Source organism: Thermomyces lanuginosus (assembly GCF_041956635.1).
Source record: "Thermomyces lanuginosus strain ATCC 200065 unplaced genomic scaffold VTN49scaffold_1, whole genome shotgun sequence".
Taxonomy (NCBI): Eukaryota; Fungi; Ascomycota; class Eurotiomycetes; order Eurotiales; family Trichocomaceae; genus Thermomyces; species Thermomyces lanuginosus.
Window position 1 is genome coordinate 208,745 of NW_027192335.1, and position 15,508 is coordinate 224,252.

The 15,508-nt window shown below is 52.3% G+C and overlaps 7 protein-coding genes and 2 non-coding genes across 9 annotated transcripts; 5 read left to right on the top strand and 4 right to left on the bottom strand.

Moving 5' to 3' along the window:
* Positions 1-101: 101 nt before the first annotated feature.
* On the bottom strand, positions 102-183 carry VTN49DRAFT_t2. Its single transcript has one exon. It is a non-coding gene; the product is annotated as a tRNA-Leu (tRNA).
* A 176-nt stretch (positions 184-359) lies between these two features.
* Positions 360-2,002, bottom strand: VTN49DRAFT_81 (uncharacterized protein; the record flags this gene model as incomplete). The annotated part of the gene is made up of 2 exons (XM_069416442.1): positions 360-1,898; positions 1,973-2,002. 2 exons carry the CDS (start codon positions 2,000-2,002, stop codon positions 360-362), a joined length of 1,569 nt encoding a protein of 522 aa, XP_069272776.1.
* Positions 2,003-2,800: 798 nt separating this feature from the next.
* On the top strand, positions 2,801-3,300 carry VTN49DRAFT_82 (uncharacterized protein; the record flags this gene model as incomplete). Its single annotated transcript, XM_069416483.1, has 2 exons — positions 2,801-2,855; positions 2,906-3,300. 2 exons carry the CDS (start codon positions 2,801-2,803, stop codon positions 3,298-3,300), a joined length of 450 nt encoding a protein of 149 aa, XP_069272777.1.
* Positions 3,301-3,600: 300 nt separating this feature from the next.
* VTN49DRAFT_83 (uncharacterized protein) lies at positions 3,601-5,539 on the top strand (the record flags this gene model as incomplete). The annotated part of the gene is made up of 5 exons (XM_069416494.1): positions 3,601-3,709; positions 3,776-3,944; positions 3,994-4,038; positions 4,088-4,187; positions 4,238-5,539. The coding sequence occupies 5 exons, from the start codon at positions 3,601-3,603 to the stop codon at positions 5,537-5,539; spliced, it is 1,725 nt and encodes a 574-aa protein (XP_069272778.1).
* A 680-nt stretch (positions 5,540-6,219) lies between these two features.
* VTN49DRAFT_t1 lies at positions 6,220-6,334 on the bottom strand. Its single transcript has one exon. It is a non-coding gene; the product is annotated as a tRNA-Leu (tRNA).
* Positions 6,335-6,843: 509 nt separating this feature from the next.
* Positions 6,844-8,183, top strand: VTN49DRAFT_84 (uncharacterized protein; the record flags this gene model as incomplete). Its single annotated transcript, XM_069416505.1, has 5 exons — positions 6,844-6,931; positions 6,983-7,045; positions 7,120-7,155; positions 7,213-7,926; positions 8,005-8,183. 5 exons carry the CDS (start codon positions 6,844-6,846, stop codon positions 8,181-8,183), a joined length of 1,080 nt encoding a protein of 359 aa, XP_069272779.1.
* An 825-nt stretch (positions 8,184-9,008) lies between these two features.
* VTN49DRAFT_85 (uncharacterized protein) lies at positions 9,009-12,750 on the top strand (the record flags this gene model as incomplete). The annotated part of the gene is made up of 9 exons (XM_069416516.1): positions 9,009-9,069; positions 9,296-9,513; positions 9,581-9,663; positions 9,724-10,626; positions 10,673-10,881; positions 10,931-11,063; positions 11,111-11,335; positions 11,385-11,540; positions 11,592-12,750. 9 exons carry the CDS (start codon positions 9,009-9,011, stop codon positions 12,748-12,750), a joined length of 3,147 nt encoding a protein of 1,048 aa, XP_069272780.1.
* Positions 12,751-12,831: 81 nt separating this feature from the next.
* VTN49DRAFT_86 (uncharacterized protein) lies at positions 12,832-13,221 on the top strand (the record flags this gene model as incomplete). The annotated part of the gene is made up of 1 exon (XM_069416527.1): positions 12,832-13,221. One exon carries the CDS (start codon positions 12,832-12,834, stop codon positions 13,219-13,221), a length of 390 nt encoding a protein of 129 aa, XP_069272781.1.
* A 442-nt stretch (positions 13,222-13,663) lies between these two features.
* Positions 13,664-15,206, bottom strand: VTN49DRAFT_87 (uncharacterized protein; the record flags this gene model as incomplete). Its single annotated transcript, XM_069416538.1, has 3 exons — positions 13,664-14,522; positions 14,596-15,011; positions 15,093-15,206. The coding sequence occupies 3 exons, from the start codon at positions 15,204-15,206 to the stop codon at positions 13,664-13,666; spliced, it is 1,389 nt and encodes a 462-aa protein (XP_069272782.1).
* Positions 15,207-15,508: the final 302 nt, after the last annotated feature.

Genomic DNA, 15,508 nt, shown 5'->3' on the forward strand with positions numbered 1-15,508 from the left:
TCCCCGATAGGGGTGCGGGCACGAGTAGTCATAATAGTGTTGCAAAGGATGTGTTGAAGATGGGAGGGGAAAGGAGAAAAAAAAAGATATGGGACGGTTAGTGACAAGAAAGGGATTCGAACCCTTGCATCTTTCGATAGCGGGACTTGAATCCGCCGCCTTAGACCGCTCGGCCATCTTGCCATCCCTTGATGGAAGGGGCAAGCATTAGGAACCATAAAGATAACCATGCGATATCATCCTAATGACCGTTGCCCAAAGTCTATAAATCTCGGTAGAAAAACATACAAGCTCGTCATCATCGTAAGTTTCTAGTACGGAATATGTACTCATATTCATAAATAGCTACATAGTCATATTTATCGTCGAATCCTGCCTGTCACAGCCAAGACCCCTTCCCCAACCTCGAACCGCCACCCTTCCCTCGCCAGCATCTTACTCACGGCCGGCCCCAGCCGCGACGTCCCATCTCGACTATGACGGCCCGCACCCGTGACAATACGGAACGGATAACGCGCCGCTCCGCCGGGTGCATATCTTTTCTCACCCAGGGACTCCCACCATTGCATTACGCGCTCGCCGGCGATGCGCACGCCGTCCGCGACGCTGACACCGTGCAGATCAAGGGTGTCTGCCGTCGACTGGCTGTCTACTAGGCTGTCTGCTGCCGCAGCCATCTCGCGCCTTGCCCTCTGGGCCTGGTCGCGGCCAACAGCGGAGTAGTACGCGGCCGCGCCACCCATCAATCGGTCGGATTTGCTGCGGCGGTAGGCGAGCGCCGCTTTGGAGAAGGCTTCTGAGCTGGCAGCATAATGCGCTTCGGCGGCGAGGCGTGCGCTGTGGTAGTCGGAAGCCGAAGAAAACGACTTTGAGGGTCTGGCAGGTGCTTCTTCGTTGTCCAGAACGGGTCGCGGAACGTTGAACTGGATAATGTCCGTTAGTCGAGGTGTGCGCGGCGCCAGCATAGCGGTGGCCAGTTCATCGGCTGCCGAGACCGAGTTGCCCGCAATGTAAAGCAGCCCGTACAATGTAGACGAGGGAATAGAAGGGAACCGTTCACTAAGTTCTGCAGCCTGAGCAGCAGCAGCAGGTTTACTTGCGGCTCGGCTATGACTTTCCGCGAGAGTCTGGATCGTGCGGGAAAGGGAGGCGCCCATTTTGTGATATGTCGAAGTGACTGTTTCCCTCTTCAAGACTGGAGTTGTTCTTGTACAAATGTAATCTATGTCTTTTTTCGCGTCATCCCACTTATTAACTGGTGCGTCGTTCAAGTCAAGTGATGAGGAAGAGCTTTCTTGCGCCAGTTTCGCTCTCCGCTTCTTCCTCTTCTTTTTCTGGGCAAACGAATCATCGGCAAACCCTTCGATCCCCTTCGGTACAACAACCTTGAGATCCTCATCGTCTCGAGATTGGTCCTCGAAAAACGCGAGGTTGAGTAGAACGTCCATAGACTTCTCCACGTCGTGTCCACATTTACTTAACGCATGTTCGACAGTGTACCGCTTTATGGATGGAAACATTTCACACAAATAATTCGTCTTCTGTTCAACCGTCATCTTGGCGAGGCCGGACAACCCCGCGGACCCTGTATCCGGCTTGCCATTGTCATCAATAGTGAGGGACGAGAATTCAGACTGCAGGTCCGTAGAGTCCGCGGCTAGAGAGTCAAATGTATCCTGTCGCGATGCGCTCTCAGTGTCGCTGAACGTCGATAGTCCCAAACCGCCCGTCCCGGACGGATCGAATGGGAGATCTTGCTGGGCTTCTGCGCTGGCTTTCAGGATATCCAGCGTTTCCCGCAGTTGTCGGCGGCCATCCGGGTCGGTCAGGTCATAGTCCGAGACGATGGCTCGAAACAACGCCGGATCGATCGAGGGACAGTATTCTCGTTCGAGATCCTACCCAGGAGAAACACGGTTGATGTTGGTCTCCGACTCTCCGTGGTCAAGTAGTCTAGGGGACGTCTACCAACCTGCAATAAACTATTCGCTTCCTCAACCATCCTTGAAACCGCCAATAACCAATAACAATCCGGTAATAGGAGGCATCACCTGTGGAAAGAGATGATTCAAACCCAGCATTGACGTATTCACAGTTTCACGGGGCTGAGAGTTGGAGAAAAGTCCACATAAAACCGTGACTCTACTGGGCCACCACGTGAACATCACGATGACTGTGAACACGCAGTCGTTACGAACTCATTTAAGAGAAGAGGGACAGGAAAACGGTTTGAACCGTGACTCATTCAAGATAATGTATCAGCTTTCATGTTGACTGCTAACTTCCAAGCTAAGCCGCGCACTTGCAAGAACATGACGTCTGCCTCAGGCATCAACTAGTGTACGGTCCAGACTTCCAGCGTCCGATGAAAGTTATGTCATCGAAGACTCGAACTGAATAAACATTCGAGATTCGAGATAGATACTACAATATTGGAAGAGTCGCTGGCACGCGCAAATCCGCTGAGGATTAGAAATATCATAATTCAGCATCGTCCCGGCGCAATCTCCGAACCCGACAGTCGGATCTGTCATCATCCACTCGGATGCCGATGGCATTTGGACGCCACTTTTATCGCGCCATTCCCCTCCCCTCGCAAACGACGTTTTCAACCCACTGGCATCAAGCTCCTGTTTTATTCCGAGTAGCTGCCCAGACTTTGCCTCTCTGTTCCTCCCGACCACTTCATACTCTCCTCTGCGCCTGGCGCCCCCGCGCACCGTCGCCCGCAGTGCTGAAATCTGTTTCTCTCAGCTCCGTTCTCGGATCCCTCTTTAGTACGTCCCGCGCAGAAGACAAAATGTCGTTCCCAGATAAAAGAACCGATGAGGAGTGGAAGGCCATCCTCACACCCTGTACGTCGTCTTGACTCTTTTTGAAAAGGCCGTTCTAACCACGAGTCAAGTGCAATTCTGTGTCATTCGCCAGAAGGGCACCGAGCGCGCTTTCACCGGCGAGTACGACAATCATTACCCTTCCAAAGGCACCTATCATTGCGCGGCCTGCAATGCGCCGCTCTATAAAGCGGAGCACAAATTCAAATCGGGCTGCGGGTGGCCAGCCTATTTCGATGCCATACCCGGCGCAGTGACGCGGCAGCCGGATTATTCAAGTGGACGGGAGGCAACTGAGATCGTCTGCAGCAACTGCGGTGGTCATCTGGGCCATCTGTTCAAGGGAGAGGGATTTCCGACCCCAACTGACGAGAGGCACTGTGTGAATAGCATCAGTTTGCGGTTCTCGGAGGATGAGCCTAAGCAGGAAGGGGCCAAGGACGAGAAGAATGAGCAGCAAAAGTGATAATTTCTTTTGTTAGAATAAAAATTAGTAAATAAACAAGGCGGTTTGGAGGTAACGGGGCTTATGGACGCGTCAATTGTCTTTAGGAGAGAACCTTGTGAGGGCTTGATTGACTGTTCGGGAATCGGGAGTGGCCGAGAAGGAGGCCAGAATAGCGTTTAGCCACTCCTCCACTAATTACCTCCAGGCCGACACCAGAACCAACTCTGCCCAACTCCCCTCCGCACCGCCACTAACAAAAAAAACAATCTTGTCTGTCTCCCAACCTCATCGCATATACCTAAAAAACCTTCCGCAGCCATGTCCCGGCGTGTGCCTCCAGACCGCGCTGCCCAGAACCAGCAGACGGTCAAGAATCTCCTGAAATTGGAGGCGAACAAGATCTGTGCTGACTGTAAACGAAACAAGCGTACGCTTTTGAACCCTCGTTCCACTGGACTGATTCCTGGCAGTCTCTGACTTCCAATCGCCTCAGATCCGCGATGGGCGTCGTGGAATCTCGGCGTCTTCATCTGCATACGCTGCTCGGGTATTCATCGGGGAATGGGTACCCATATCAGTCGCGTCAAATCCGTCGACCTCGACTCGTGGACCGATGAGCAATTGCAGAATGTGATCAAATGGGGCAATGCTCGAGCCAACAAGTATGCTACGCGCTTCGACGGGAAGAGAACAACGGGCTGACTATGGCAGGTATTGGGAAGCCAAGCTGGCCCCAGGTCATATTCCGTCAGAGGCGTAAGTCTTCAAGCCCAGGAGATCGATCGGACAAACTGATTTGGTATAGGAAAATTGAGAATTTCATTCGAACGAAGTACGAGCTCAAACGATGGGTTATGGACGGGCCTATGCCAGATCCCTCCACCCTTGGGAACGATGATGACACGGTATGGGACGGCATCCAATCTTCATCTCTGCAATGGCTGACGGAATCTAGCCGCTCGCAGTGGTGCAAGAAAAGGCCAAGTTAGAGCGCTCGGCCTCACAGCGCACAGCGCCTTCGGCCCCATCTACCGCACAACGACAGCAGCAGCAGTCGGTTAATCTTTTCGATGATGACGTCGTAAGCCCGCAAGAGCGCCCCAGTACAACGGGTCCCACGCCTGTGTCGCGACCGCCACCTTCGACTACGGAGCAGGCTCCGAAACAACCGGCGAAGCAGTCAGATACGTTATTAGGGCTGGATTTTTTTGGCAACACTCAGTCCACCCCGACTAGTCGTCCGTCCAGCACCACGCCTACATCTGGTAACCAGAGGATGTCGCGCCCAGACCTCAAGCAGTCAATTTTGTCACTGTATGCGACAGCTCCAAAGCCACAACCTCAGCAGCACGAGCGAACATCTTCTATTGGCGATACGGCAACTTCTCAGTCACAGTCTTCTAGTAACCTTGGAGGGTTAACAGACGCGTTCAGCGGGCTATCGTTCTCGCCTGCACCTTCATCACCACCGGCTTCCAAGCCGCAGAACCAAACCTCAGATATCTTCGCCTCTCTGGCCGGCCTGGCGAATCCCAAACCCCCTTCGACTACGACTCCGGCAGCTTCCGCGACCTCCGCTACTTCGGGCGGCGACGGACTTTTTGACAGCATTGCCTTCAACAAGCCAGCTCCTAAGCCGGCCTCATCTCGAAACACCTCGATTTCGTCCAGCGCAAACGGTTTCAACGTTCCCGCAAAGCCAACGTCTCCGGTTTTGACGAAATCCACACCGTCGGCCTCTGACGATCTCTTCGACTTGGCGGCTCCAGCTGTGACAACTACCACTTCCCCGCCTGCCCCCAAGACGACATCCCCGTTGGCGGAGCCAACCATCACTTCTGCATTCAATCTCTCTTCCACTTCTTCGACGACAAGGCCGGCCCCTGCAACTGAGCCCGCTGCAACAACCTCCACTTCTACGACCAACATTGGAAATGTTCTCTCCTCCGTCAGCATCGATCCTTGGGCTAGTGATCCTTGGAGAACCCCAGATCCCGCACCCGTCACTACTGAAGCCCCAGGTTCATCAGTGTCGGCGACGATGAAGATGCCAGAAAAACTGACGTCCAACGACATTGGCGCTGGCTGGGGGGCCCCGTCCAAGCCGACCACACAGCCAGAAGTCACTGCAGACGAGGATTTTGGCGGCTGGACCAGCGCTGCGCCGACGAGTACTTCTGCAGGTGGATCCTCCACTATAAAGCCCCTGAGCGGATTTGCTGGAAATGATGATCTGTTTTCCAATGTGTGGGAGTGAGTACTATAGGGGCTCCTCGGTGGAGTGATTCCTAGCTTATATGCCATGGTATTGTCATTCAATAGATGTGGTGTTGACGTTTCTGCTTGTTGTAAGTATCATGATAGGTAGTTACATCGTAATGAAAGAATGTGTGATTCTGCTGCAGTTCAATTTTAATCCCTCTTGGCTATTGTCATTGTGAAAGTTCTGCGAGGGCTTTCAGTGTGTCTGGCAGGATATATATAGGTACCTCTAGGTATATATATATTTTTGACCGAGTTCCCAGAATTTACGCACCGCATCCCCCACGACTGAAAAATGCATTCGATCGAGACGCTATATAAACCAAAAGATAGATATGGAAATACGAAATATCAAAAAGCGAGTTAGCCTAGCTGAGGATTAATAAAAAAAAAAAAAAAAAAAAATATAAAACAAAGGTCGTTGGGTACTGTTAGGAACCTCAGATCTAGGCACGGTAATCGTCCATAGACCGTCTATCTAGAGCAGGCTATATACAGAATACCAAGGATGAAGGAGAGAAAAGGGTTACAGGGAGAACTAGAACTAAATACCGAAGGTGGGTCACGTGAAGTATAGGCCCTAGCCCTGTCAAGATACGGGCGCCTGAGGCAGCGGGCTCTAACAGGTACGACTGGAAAGGAAGACAACCAAAGGTAGAAAAAAAGGAAATCAGATGACAAGACTGGGATTCGAACCCAGGTCCCCTTTCGGAGATCAGGAAATGCTTGCGCATTTTGTATTAAGGTTTAACCTTAACCTGACGCCTTGGACCAACTCGGCCATCTTGCCAACTGTGGGGGGAACGGGACCAAATTGGTTTCATAAGGTTGAATCTAACTACTTAGCTAACAGGGTCATGTAACTAACCGGATGAGTGCCTACAGAGTCACGTGCGGGTAATGAGCCGTCTCGGCCGGCAATGACCAGTCGGACAACTCCCGATTTTGGAGAACATCAGGACAACCCCTCCATGCCCCGCATCTGTCAAGGCTGGGATTTCTAAACATTTTGCACGCGCTCATGGATTCAGGAATATTGAGCGCGTTCAGAGCTATGGACGTATTACCTGTACAGAGCAGATAGTTAAGGACAAGGTTGATAGGAGCTATGGACCATGGTTCAGATCTCCTGATAAGCATGGAAAACAAATGAAAACGGTTAGTAGTTCCAGGAAATTTCGTCATCTCAAGTTTCTACAGCATCAGACAAGCCCCGCAGATACAGTACCAGTAATTGCTGCAAACAACCGGATTGAGATATCTGGAGGAGACTCGGTAGCGTGCCAGTATTTACGTCAAATGACATCCTTGCTGACCCGACGAATTTTGCCTTGTGTTTCTTCCACTACCATAAGGGTCCTCAATCCATCTTTCCGCTTCAGTCAAGGTACACTAGCTTGTGCTCTCGTTGGGACCAATCACTGACGGATCTGCCCAGGGTTTGGGAGAGCTCTAAGCACCATGGCGGCTGCAACGCAGACTTCGACCTACAAGCTGAACCGTACGTGACTAATCCTTGAACCATGTGGACTTCCTCGGAGATGGGGGGGAATTTCTGACCGACATGGGAAACAGATACTATGATTCGGGTCAAAGACCCGAAGAGATCGCGTAAGTTGTCCTCTCTTTTTGAAGGAAGGAAATCATCCGCCTACTGACGACCGACAGTGGAATTCTACAAGTTCCTTGGCCTGAGCCAGATTGATCAGCTGGACTTCCCCGACGCCAAGTTTACGCTCTATTTCCTCGCCTACGATGGCCCCAAGTCGCTGCAGGGCAAGAAGGACCACTTCTCAGACCGCAACGGCGTGCTGGAGTTGACCCACAACCATGGCACGGAGAACGACCCGAACTACAGCGTCGTCAACGGCAACACGGAGCCGTACCGCGGTTTTGGACACATCGCCATCTCTGTCGACAACATCGAGGATGCCTGCAAGCGGCTGGAGGATGCCGGCTATCCGTTCCAGAAGAAGCTGACCGATGGGCGCATGAAGAACATCGCCTTCGTCAAGGATCCGGACGGCTACTGGGTTGAGATCATCAGCCGTAACCTCGACAACAAGCCCGCGACTACGGACCCGGCCAACTACCGGCTGAACCACACCATGATCCGCGTCAAGTCTGCGGAGGTCAGTCTCAAGTGGTATCAGGAGGTGCTGGGCATGACGCTCCTCCGGACCGTCAAGAACCCAGAAAACAAGTTTGACTTGTACTTCCTGGGGTATCCCGGCTCGAATCCGGAAGTGAAGGCCGACGCGCACAACCCCGTGGCGGATTGGGAGGGTCTCCTGGAGCTCACATACAACTATGGCACGGAGAATCAGGAGGGCCCTGTCTACCACAACGGTAACACAGAGCCCCAAGGCTTTGGTCATATCTGTGAGTTTACTCCTTGAATTTTTTTTTTTTCCGTTCACATGACCCGAATGGTGGGGAGACTAATGTGTGGCGGCACAGGCGTTTCGGTCGATGACCTGCAAGCGGCTTGCGAGCGGTTCGAGTCATTGGGGGTCAACTGGAAGAAGCGGCTGACGGATGGGCGGATGCGAAACGTCGCCTTCATCTTGGATCCGGATGGCTACTGGGTTGAGGTGATTCAGAACCAGGGGCTCAAGCCGGGGGCCAATACGATCTAAGCCTCAATAGTCCTCCGTAGACCGTAGTGGGCTAGCGGTAGTGGGCTTCCAGGCCCTAAGACCAGGCGCTTGGGATTGTTCCATGAGAATGGTTATAGGTGTATACCTACCTACCGAAGTACTCCGTATATAGTTATTTTTTATCCTATTTTACTGTGGTATACCTGCTCGATTCCTTCCTGCAATGCACGAGCCAGACGGACGTACTCGCGGGTTAATTGCTAAAATCCTGTACGGAGCATGTATGTATGAACTACGGAGTAGCCCTACGGATTTAACTACAGAAAGTGCCGAAGCTTGCGTTGTACAGCATGATGCCAACCACCGCCAGTTCAATTCAAATAAGTTAACTTACTTGTTTCGTGATTAGTCGCTCGGCAATCTTTGCTTAAATTCAGAGCCTAAATTCAAGCTTTATTTTTTTTGCTGTCAGGTGAACATCTCCCTCGCGGCCTAGCCCAGAGCACCCGCCCCTAGCGCCATCGACCTTTTTGTCTTCTAGAAGATCTGTCGAAAACTTTCGAAGTGGTATCAGGCGCCCCCCCGGCATCGATTTTCGGTTGGTATCTATCCCCCCCGCGGGCGTGCAGCCAAGCCCCCCTTGTGCCAGACGGACCGCCGGATTCAGTATCATCTCAATTATGATACATAATTCCCAAGACTCATCTCATGATACATTGATTGATTGGACTCCTCCAAAACCACAAGTGGCGGCTGGCCAGCTGGCCAGTCTGAGTCAGCCGGTTCAAGCGGTGACGTTTCTGGAAATAGAAACGCGGGACCAGAAGCCTCCGCGAAATCCGGTTTGGCCAGTCGCAGCGGGCCATGGCAGCCGCGCCCATTACTAATCACTGGTTGGCGGTCACGTGGACATTAACGCTGCATTGTGAGTGGATCGACGCTCCCCGCACCCACAGGGGCATTCTTCGCCAGGCCAAAAAACCCTCGGGCCTCAGTGTATGACTTCAACCCTCAGTGTCCCAAAGACAAAAGTCTCTTCTGTTCCTGTCGCAGCGCCCTTTGGATGGCACGCGGGAAGATGAATTTCCTCCATACGCGGCGGGACACCGGAGCCATTGTGGATAGCATCCTAGGTCCTGGTTGACCGTCAGATCCCGCCTGCAAAGCGCGAGAGAAAGGCGTCCCCAACAAGGGCAGGGACGAGGAAAACAAGAAGTGTTGGGATAATAGAAAACTGGCACTGAAAACCGCAAACATGGCCGGCTCGCCGCAGGAATCGCGTCCGTCGACTCAGTCGACGCAGACGAAGAAGCCGCCCAGGAAGCACGTGACAACGGCCTGTGTGCCATGCCGGGAGAGCAAGATTCGGGTACGTGGGCTCCTGAGTGGGTGAGCCAGGGTTGGTTGTTGCTGACTGATCATAATCATCGATTTAGTGCGATGGTGCCACGCCAAACTGCATGAACTGTCAGAAGAAGAATAAAGACTGTCGATATCAGCATGGCGATGATAAGCGAAAGTTCGTACCGAGATGACGGTGTTTACATGTCGTTCGGACAGGTGACTGACGACATTCTAGGGTCTCCCTGCGGGCTGCAACCGAGCGATTCTCGGCTCGAATCGATCAGCTATCGCAATTTATTTATGATCATGGACTCGAGCCACCGCCCATGAATCCGGAGGCCGAGCAGGGCATCAACCGAGTCTTGGACACTTTGCAGATCCCCCGCGGCGTGGTGAGACAAAATAATAATAATAATCATCGTAATGATTCGAATAATGCGACGCGAAAGCCCGAGACAAATGGCGTCCCGGTGACGACAGCCTCTCAGACGAATTCCGTGCCTTCCTCTGTGCCCTCTTCTGCGCCCTCTTCCATTCCCTCGTCGAAAGCACCGTCCGAGCAACCAACTCAGTGCGCCGACCACAATCTGAGTTTTGCCTTGCCGACGGCTGAGTGCCTGAATGGCCTGTATAACGATATCAATCATTCAGGGAATGCGCAGGATCGCGGCTACGCAGGAAACCAGTCAGGCCAATATGATACCACCTACGTGCCGAACGGATGGCACCCGGGAATGGATGAGGAGGAGTCAGACTCGGAAATTGACGAGGCCGAGAGGGAAGTCATTGAGCAGCTGTCGGCGCGCATGGGCACGCTGAAACTGGCCAGCGATGGGCATCTCCGCTATTACGGACCAACGTCCAATTTGAACTTGGTAGAGGTGTCGTCGACGTCGACACAGCGACCGGGCCCGGATGTCCGGTCCGTGCGACACGACGGCCAGGAACTCTTGAATCATCAGCGGCTGGGCCAGCCCGTCGATGCCAGTTTGGAAGATCATTTGATCGAGCTCTACTTTACGTGGCAGAATCCGAGTCTGTACGTGGTAGATCGGCAGATGTTTAACGAGGCGCGGGCGCGGTGGAGGAACGAAAACGATGATACCCCGTTTTACTCGGAGGTGCTGGCGAATGCTATGTAAGTTTTTCTTCTCCCTATGTGCTGACTTTACTAACGTCCGCAGGTGCGCGCTGGGCGCTGCCTTTGAGGCCCGTTATCATCCGACATTCGTTACTTTTCCCAAATCCCTTGCCGAGTTCTTTGCAGACCGGGCAAAGGCCCTGCTTGAGATCGAACTTGACTCGCCTTGCGTTGCTACGGTGCAGGCACTGGTTATTTTGAGTAGTCACGAGGCGGCATCGAACCGCGATGCGCGTGGTTGGCTGTATAGCGGTAGGTACATCTTAGACTTCGAGCGCAGAACCTGAGGCTGATTATGCAGGCATGTCTATGCGCTTGGCATTGGATCTTGGACTGCACATGGACACCAAGCGTTACGTGGAGGAAGGGCGAATGACTCCGATGGAGGCCGAAGTCCGCCGAATCGCGTTCTGGGGCAGTAACGTTGCCGATCAGTAAGCAGCCGCGCTCTTGACATGATGGACCCATCCTAATGGTACAGCTTCTGGGGCTTCTATCTCGGCCGACCTTTCCGGATGAATGCAGGCGACGTATCCGTGCCCAAGCCGGCGTCAGACCTGAACCGCGCCAAGGAGGAGATTTGGTATCCGTATGGGGCCGTGGAGCCACCCAAGTGCATCCAAGGGGGACTTAAGAGTCCTAGTGAATTGATCAGCCGGCAGTTTGCCAACCTATGGGAGATGATTACTCCTCTGGGCCATATTCTGTGCGTCTCCTGCGAGCAAATATGCAACGGCGTTGACTGACTTGACTAGTTATGGCTGCGCAACGATTCCGCGCCATGAACTTCAAAAGCTGAATTACAAAGTTACCCAGGATCTCTTTGCTTGGAAGGCGAACCTTCCTTCCAACCTCCAGGTCGACCTGGACAATGATACCGAACCGGTGCTTCCGCATCTGTTGATGCTTCAGTATGTCTTTCTGAAATTTTCGTGTCCGATGACAAACTAACAAAAAAAAAGCATGCAATACCACCAGATTGTCATCTTTGTCCACCGTCCCTGGGTGTCGAAAGACTACATCCAGCCGCAGAACCCGAAGCAAGGACCGGGATACCAGCACGCGCGGCGAACATGCATTGAGAGCGCAACGGCTATCGCGCGGCTGCTTCGGATTTATGAAAAGTTCTATACATTCCGGAGGATCAACAACCAGGTGGTGGCGATTATCTTCACGGCCGCATTGATGCTGATTTTTGTGACCATCACAACATCGCCGTCACTGAACAAGAACAGCAAGAAGGACCGAGATGATCATGCGACCATGGCTGGCCATCTCAATGTCTGCTTCCGGGCTCTGGATGAGCTCAGCCAGTCATTTGAAAATGCGAAGCGTACGCGAGATTTCCTGGTCAGTCTCCAACGGAGGTGGGCGAATCACATGCGGAAGAGCACAAAGCGGGTGTCGGCATCGTCCAATACGAACAGCGCGTCATCTTCGAACCCCGATGATGAGAGAAAGAAGCGGTCCCGGCTTGATGATTCGTCCTCTTCGGGGACACTGTCGCCGAGCACGGCGTCCTCGTCAGGCTCGGTTCCGACACCCGGAACCGTCGGCAATACAGCCCCCGGAATGACCGCGACCGTACCGGGTACCGGGCCTGGCAAGGCGCCACCGCCTAGGACAATGCCGCCAACTACCTCAGCTGGAACAACTACGACACCCGGAATGATGCCTCCTCTTTCCTCGCTTCTCTCGTCGACACCGTCTCCTCCGAAGCCAAACGTCCCCGCAACGACCATGGGACCTTCGCCGCCGCCACCACCGAGCAGCAACCTCAACCTTGATGACATCAACTTTAACTGGACCACCTCCGCACCCGAGCACGACTTGAAACTGTTCGCGGACGAGACGCTGGGCGCGCCGCTGCTGCAGAATGGCGGCTTGCCCGATTTTCCGGACCTTGACGACATGAACGTTCCCTCGTGGTGGGATGGCAATGGTGGCCATAGCGGGCAGGATGTGTCGATGTCGATGGCGACCTCGGCACCTATGGGTGTGAACTCGCACACTACCACCGCAACTAATTCGAATACCAATCCTACTAATCCGCATCCGATGGGACCGGTGACTTGCCCTGGGGCCGTTCCCGGTTCTACTGCTTCTACGAGACGCGTCTAGTCAAAAACAGAAAAAAAAATGGGGATTTTATTCGAGGCGTTTGTGTCTGTTTTTCGTTTGTCCCGAGCAGTAATTCACTTAATGTTTCGGAGCTCTCGATTTGATATCCTGGCTTGCTTTACTCTTGTTCTCCCCTCTGGTTTTTGGTTTGGTTCGGTTCGAAGAAATCGTTGGGAGGAAAATGGGATTACTCATGATGAACTGAGTCGCCCTCAACCGGGGTCGTGTTGCATTCATCATCATGATGCATGCCGCAAAAAGCAAAAGCGGGTTGATTTTATTTACTATTATCAACTTAATAATTTGCGTGCATGGTTGGTTATCCATTACCCCAAACTCTATCAAACTAATAGCGTGGTGCCTGCCCTTCGATCGATTGATGTGAACCCTTTGGGACGATGCCGTCTGCCTGCCTCGACGAGGTACTTTATAATAGCCCGTGGTTTTGAAAGCGTTCGATGTGATACCTGATAGACTACTCAATTGATCGTTCAGCTCGTTTCGGTCTTCATTATGGTGATACTAGTAATATTGTATGCCTCATTCACCTGTGTAGCCAATATTCCAGGATGAAAACTTTGGAAGAGAGTGGTAGAGGAGATTGCCCTGGTTCTTTGTCAGCTTACATACATGCAACTCGGGCTGGTCGGTCCTTGTTACAATAAGACCTAAGCTGTTGAGCAAGCTGCACATGGAAAGTAGTAACAGCTGGAGGTCTCAACCCCTCGAACTTGGCCGTCAGCAATTGGGAAGTGGTGCACTTCAACGCAGGCGGTTAGGTATCGGCATACATTTCCAGACAACGTCGTCTCTCTGAAGTTCGCGCCAACTAAGAAATCCAAACACAGAACGGGGATGTGTAATGAGAGGCTGAAAACTTGATTTTTCTCTCTCTGTTCTCAATTGTCAATACTCAATGATTGTTCCCCAATCGCAACAGCTTTCCGTCCAGGAGGTCGGGGACAAAGTTGGGATTGAAAAACCAGAGCTGAACTCCGCCCTCACCGGCCAGGCCAAAAACCTCCTGGTCGCCAAAGGAATGAAAAAAAGGTGCGAATCGTCCCTGCAACGATTCGCTACCAGCGACCACCCGGGTGTCCAACTTGTCCGGGAGCAAGGTTGTTGTGCTGCTGGGGACATTGTAAACAGCTGGCTGTTTGATGTTTAGAGCAAAATAGTAGGTAAAGTTAGGAGTTAGAATGGCGGGACGGTTGAAGTTGTAAGGTTCTCTGTGGAGACCGGCGCATTCGATCCATCGAGCGCGCAGCTCGTCGGCAGTGTAGTCGTAGATGAGATGGAGGTCGGCTTGCTTCCCGTTGCTTCTTGCAAGAGCATGCCAGGATACTGTTCTGTAGCTGAAGGTAGAATCGAAAAATAGTGCTCGGAAAATGGTGCGCTTGTGCGGACTGATGTGAAAACGTCCTTCCAGCGGAAGGCAGAATTGCTTCTCTTCCAGCAGCTTCCCGGTTGTCAATGACCACTTGCTCTGCCACACCAAGGGAGTGGCCATCTTCCAGTTGACTTCGAATACCACCAACACATCCTCATCCGGGGCAATGTGCAACATGCTAGGGTCTGAGAACCTGCCCTCTACCTTTTGGATCAGATTGGATGTCAAATCCCAAATGTAGACAGAACAATCCACTCCTCCATGGCCGCAAGAAATGACAACCTTGTCTTTTACGAAAGATGACAGGCGGGGATAATCAGGGAGGCGATTAATCAGTCTTTGTGATGTCTGCATATCCCACACGGTCGCGACCGTAGAGTACCTGCGCTCGATATTGGAGTATCAACGTCAGAGGGCCCGACACGGAAACACCATAAAAAGCAAAACCATCTTACAGTTGTCCAAGTGGTTGTGCCGCAACTTCGACAAGATAGCGATCGGACAACGCAGTGCCCTTTATCATCGTCCAAATGTTGCCGTATCCTCTGGAATAAGTCGATCTCTCTCCTGTTTCGAGATTCAGTATGTAGATGTCCTGGTCGCTCCGAATGAAATAGCACAGTCGGCGTGAGTGATAGGTGATACCCCTGGCCGTAACAGGCGAAAGGGTCGATTCTGCCGTCCAGGGTAGGAAGATCTTCTTGATCGGCCGACCATATTGTATCCTATGATGCCATTGGAAATAGCGATTCGCGTTGTCAATCGGTACATTCGTACCCTTCAGGTCCAGACCCAGAGATGTTAACTTTTCGCGCAAGGACTGCTTAAGAATTGCTTCACTCGAGAGGAGTGCGTGCCATTGTTTCGACACCTATCAAGGGCCCTGTTAGCATACCTAGAATATTACTACCTTGCGAGTTTTACATATCAGCAAATGAGCAGCAAGACGCACTCTTTGACTCCGGATGATGTCCGTGCAATCCAGATAACGGATAACCTGAATCGTGAGCTCCAGAGGCAGAGATCCGACAATGTCGAATCGACGCTGTTGCGTCTCATTCACCATTTTTTTTTTACGCATAAGATATCCGGGCTTGCTCGGTGGTGTTGGAGTGGCTGGTAGAAAGTAGAATCCAATCCACTCCGTAGTCAAGTCAAATATCGTTGTGCCTCGTATTTTAATGTGATTTCCGAGGAGCCACTCACTTCAGAGGCTGGCCGGCCAACGTAATGGACTCACTACGGCGATATAACGGAGCAGCGTCCTCTTAGCTTCAGGAACTGAGTCGCAGCTTGCGGGATTGTAGTCTAGTAGTTAGGTATCTCCAGTAATGATTGGTGCTGCATGTATTCTTCTTAGGTGCCCTT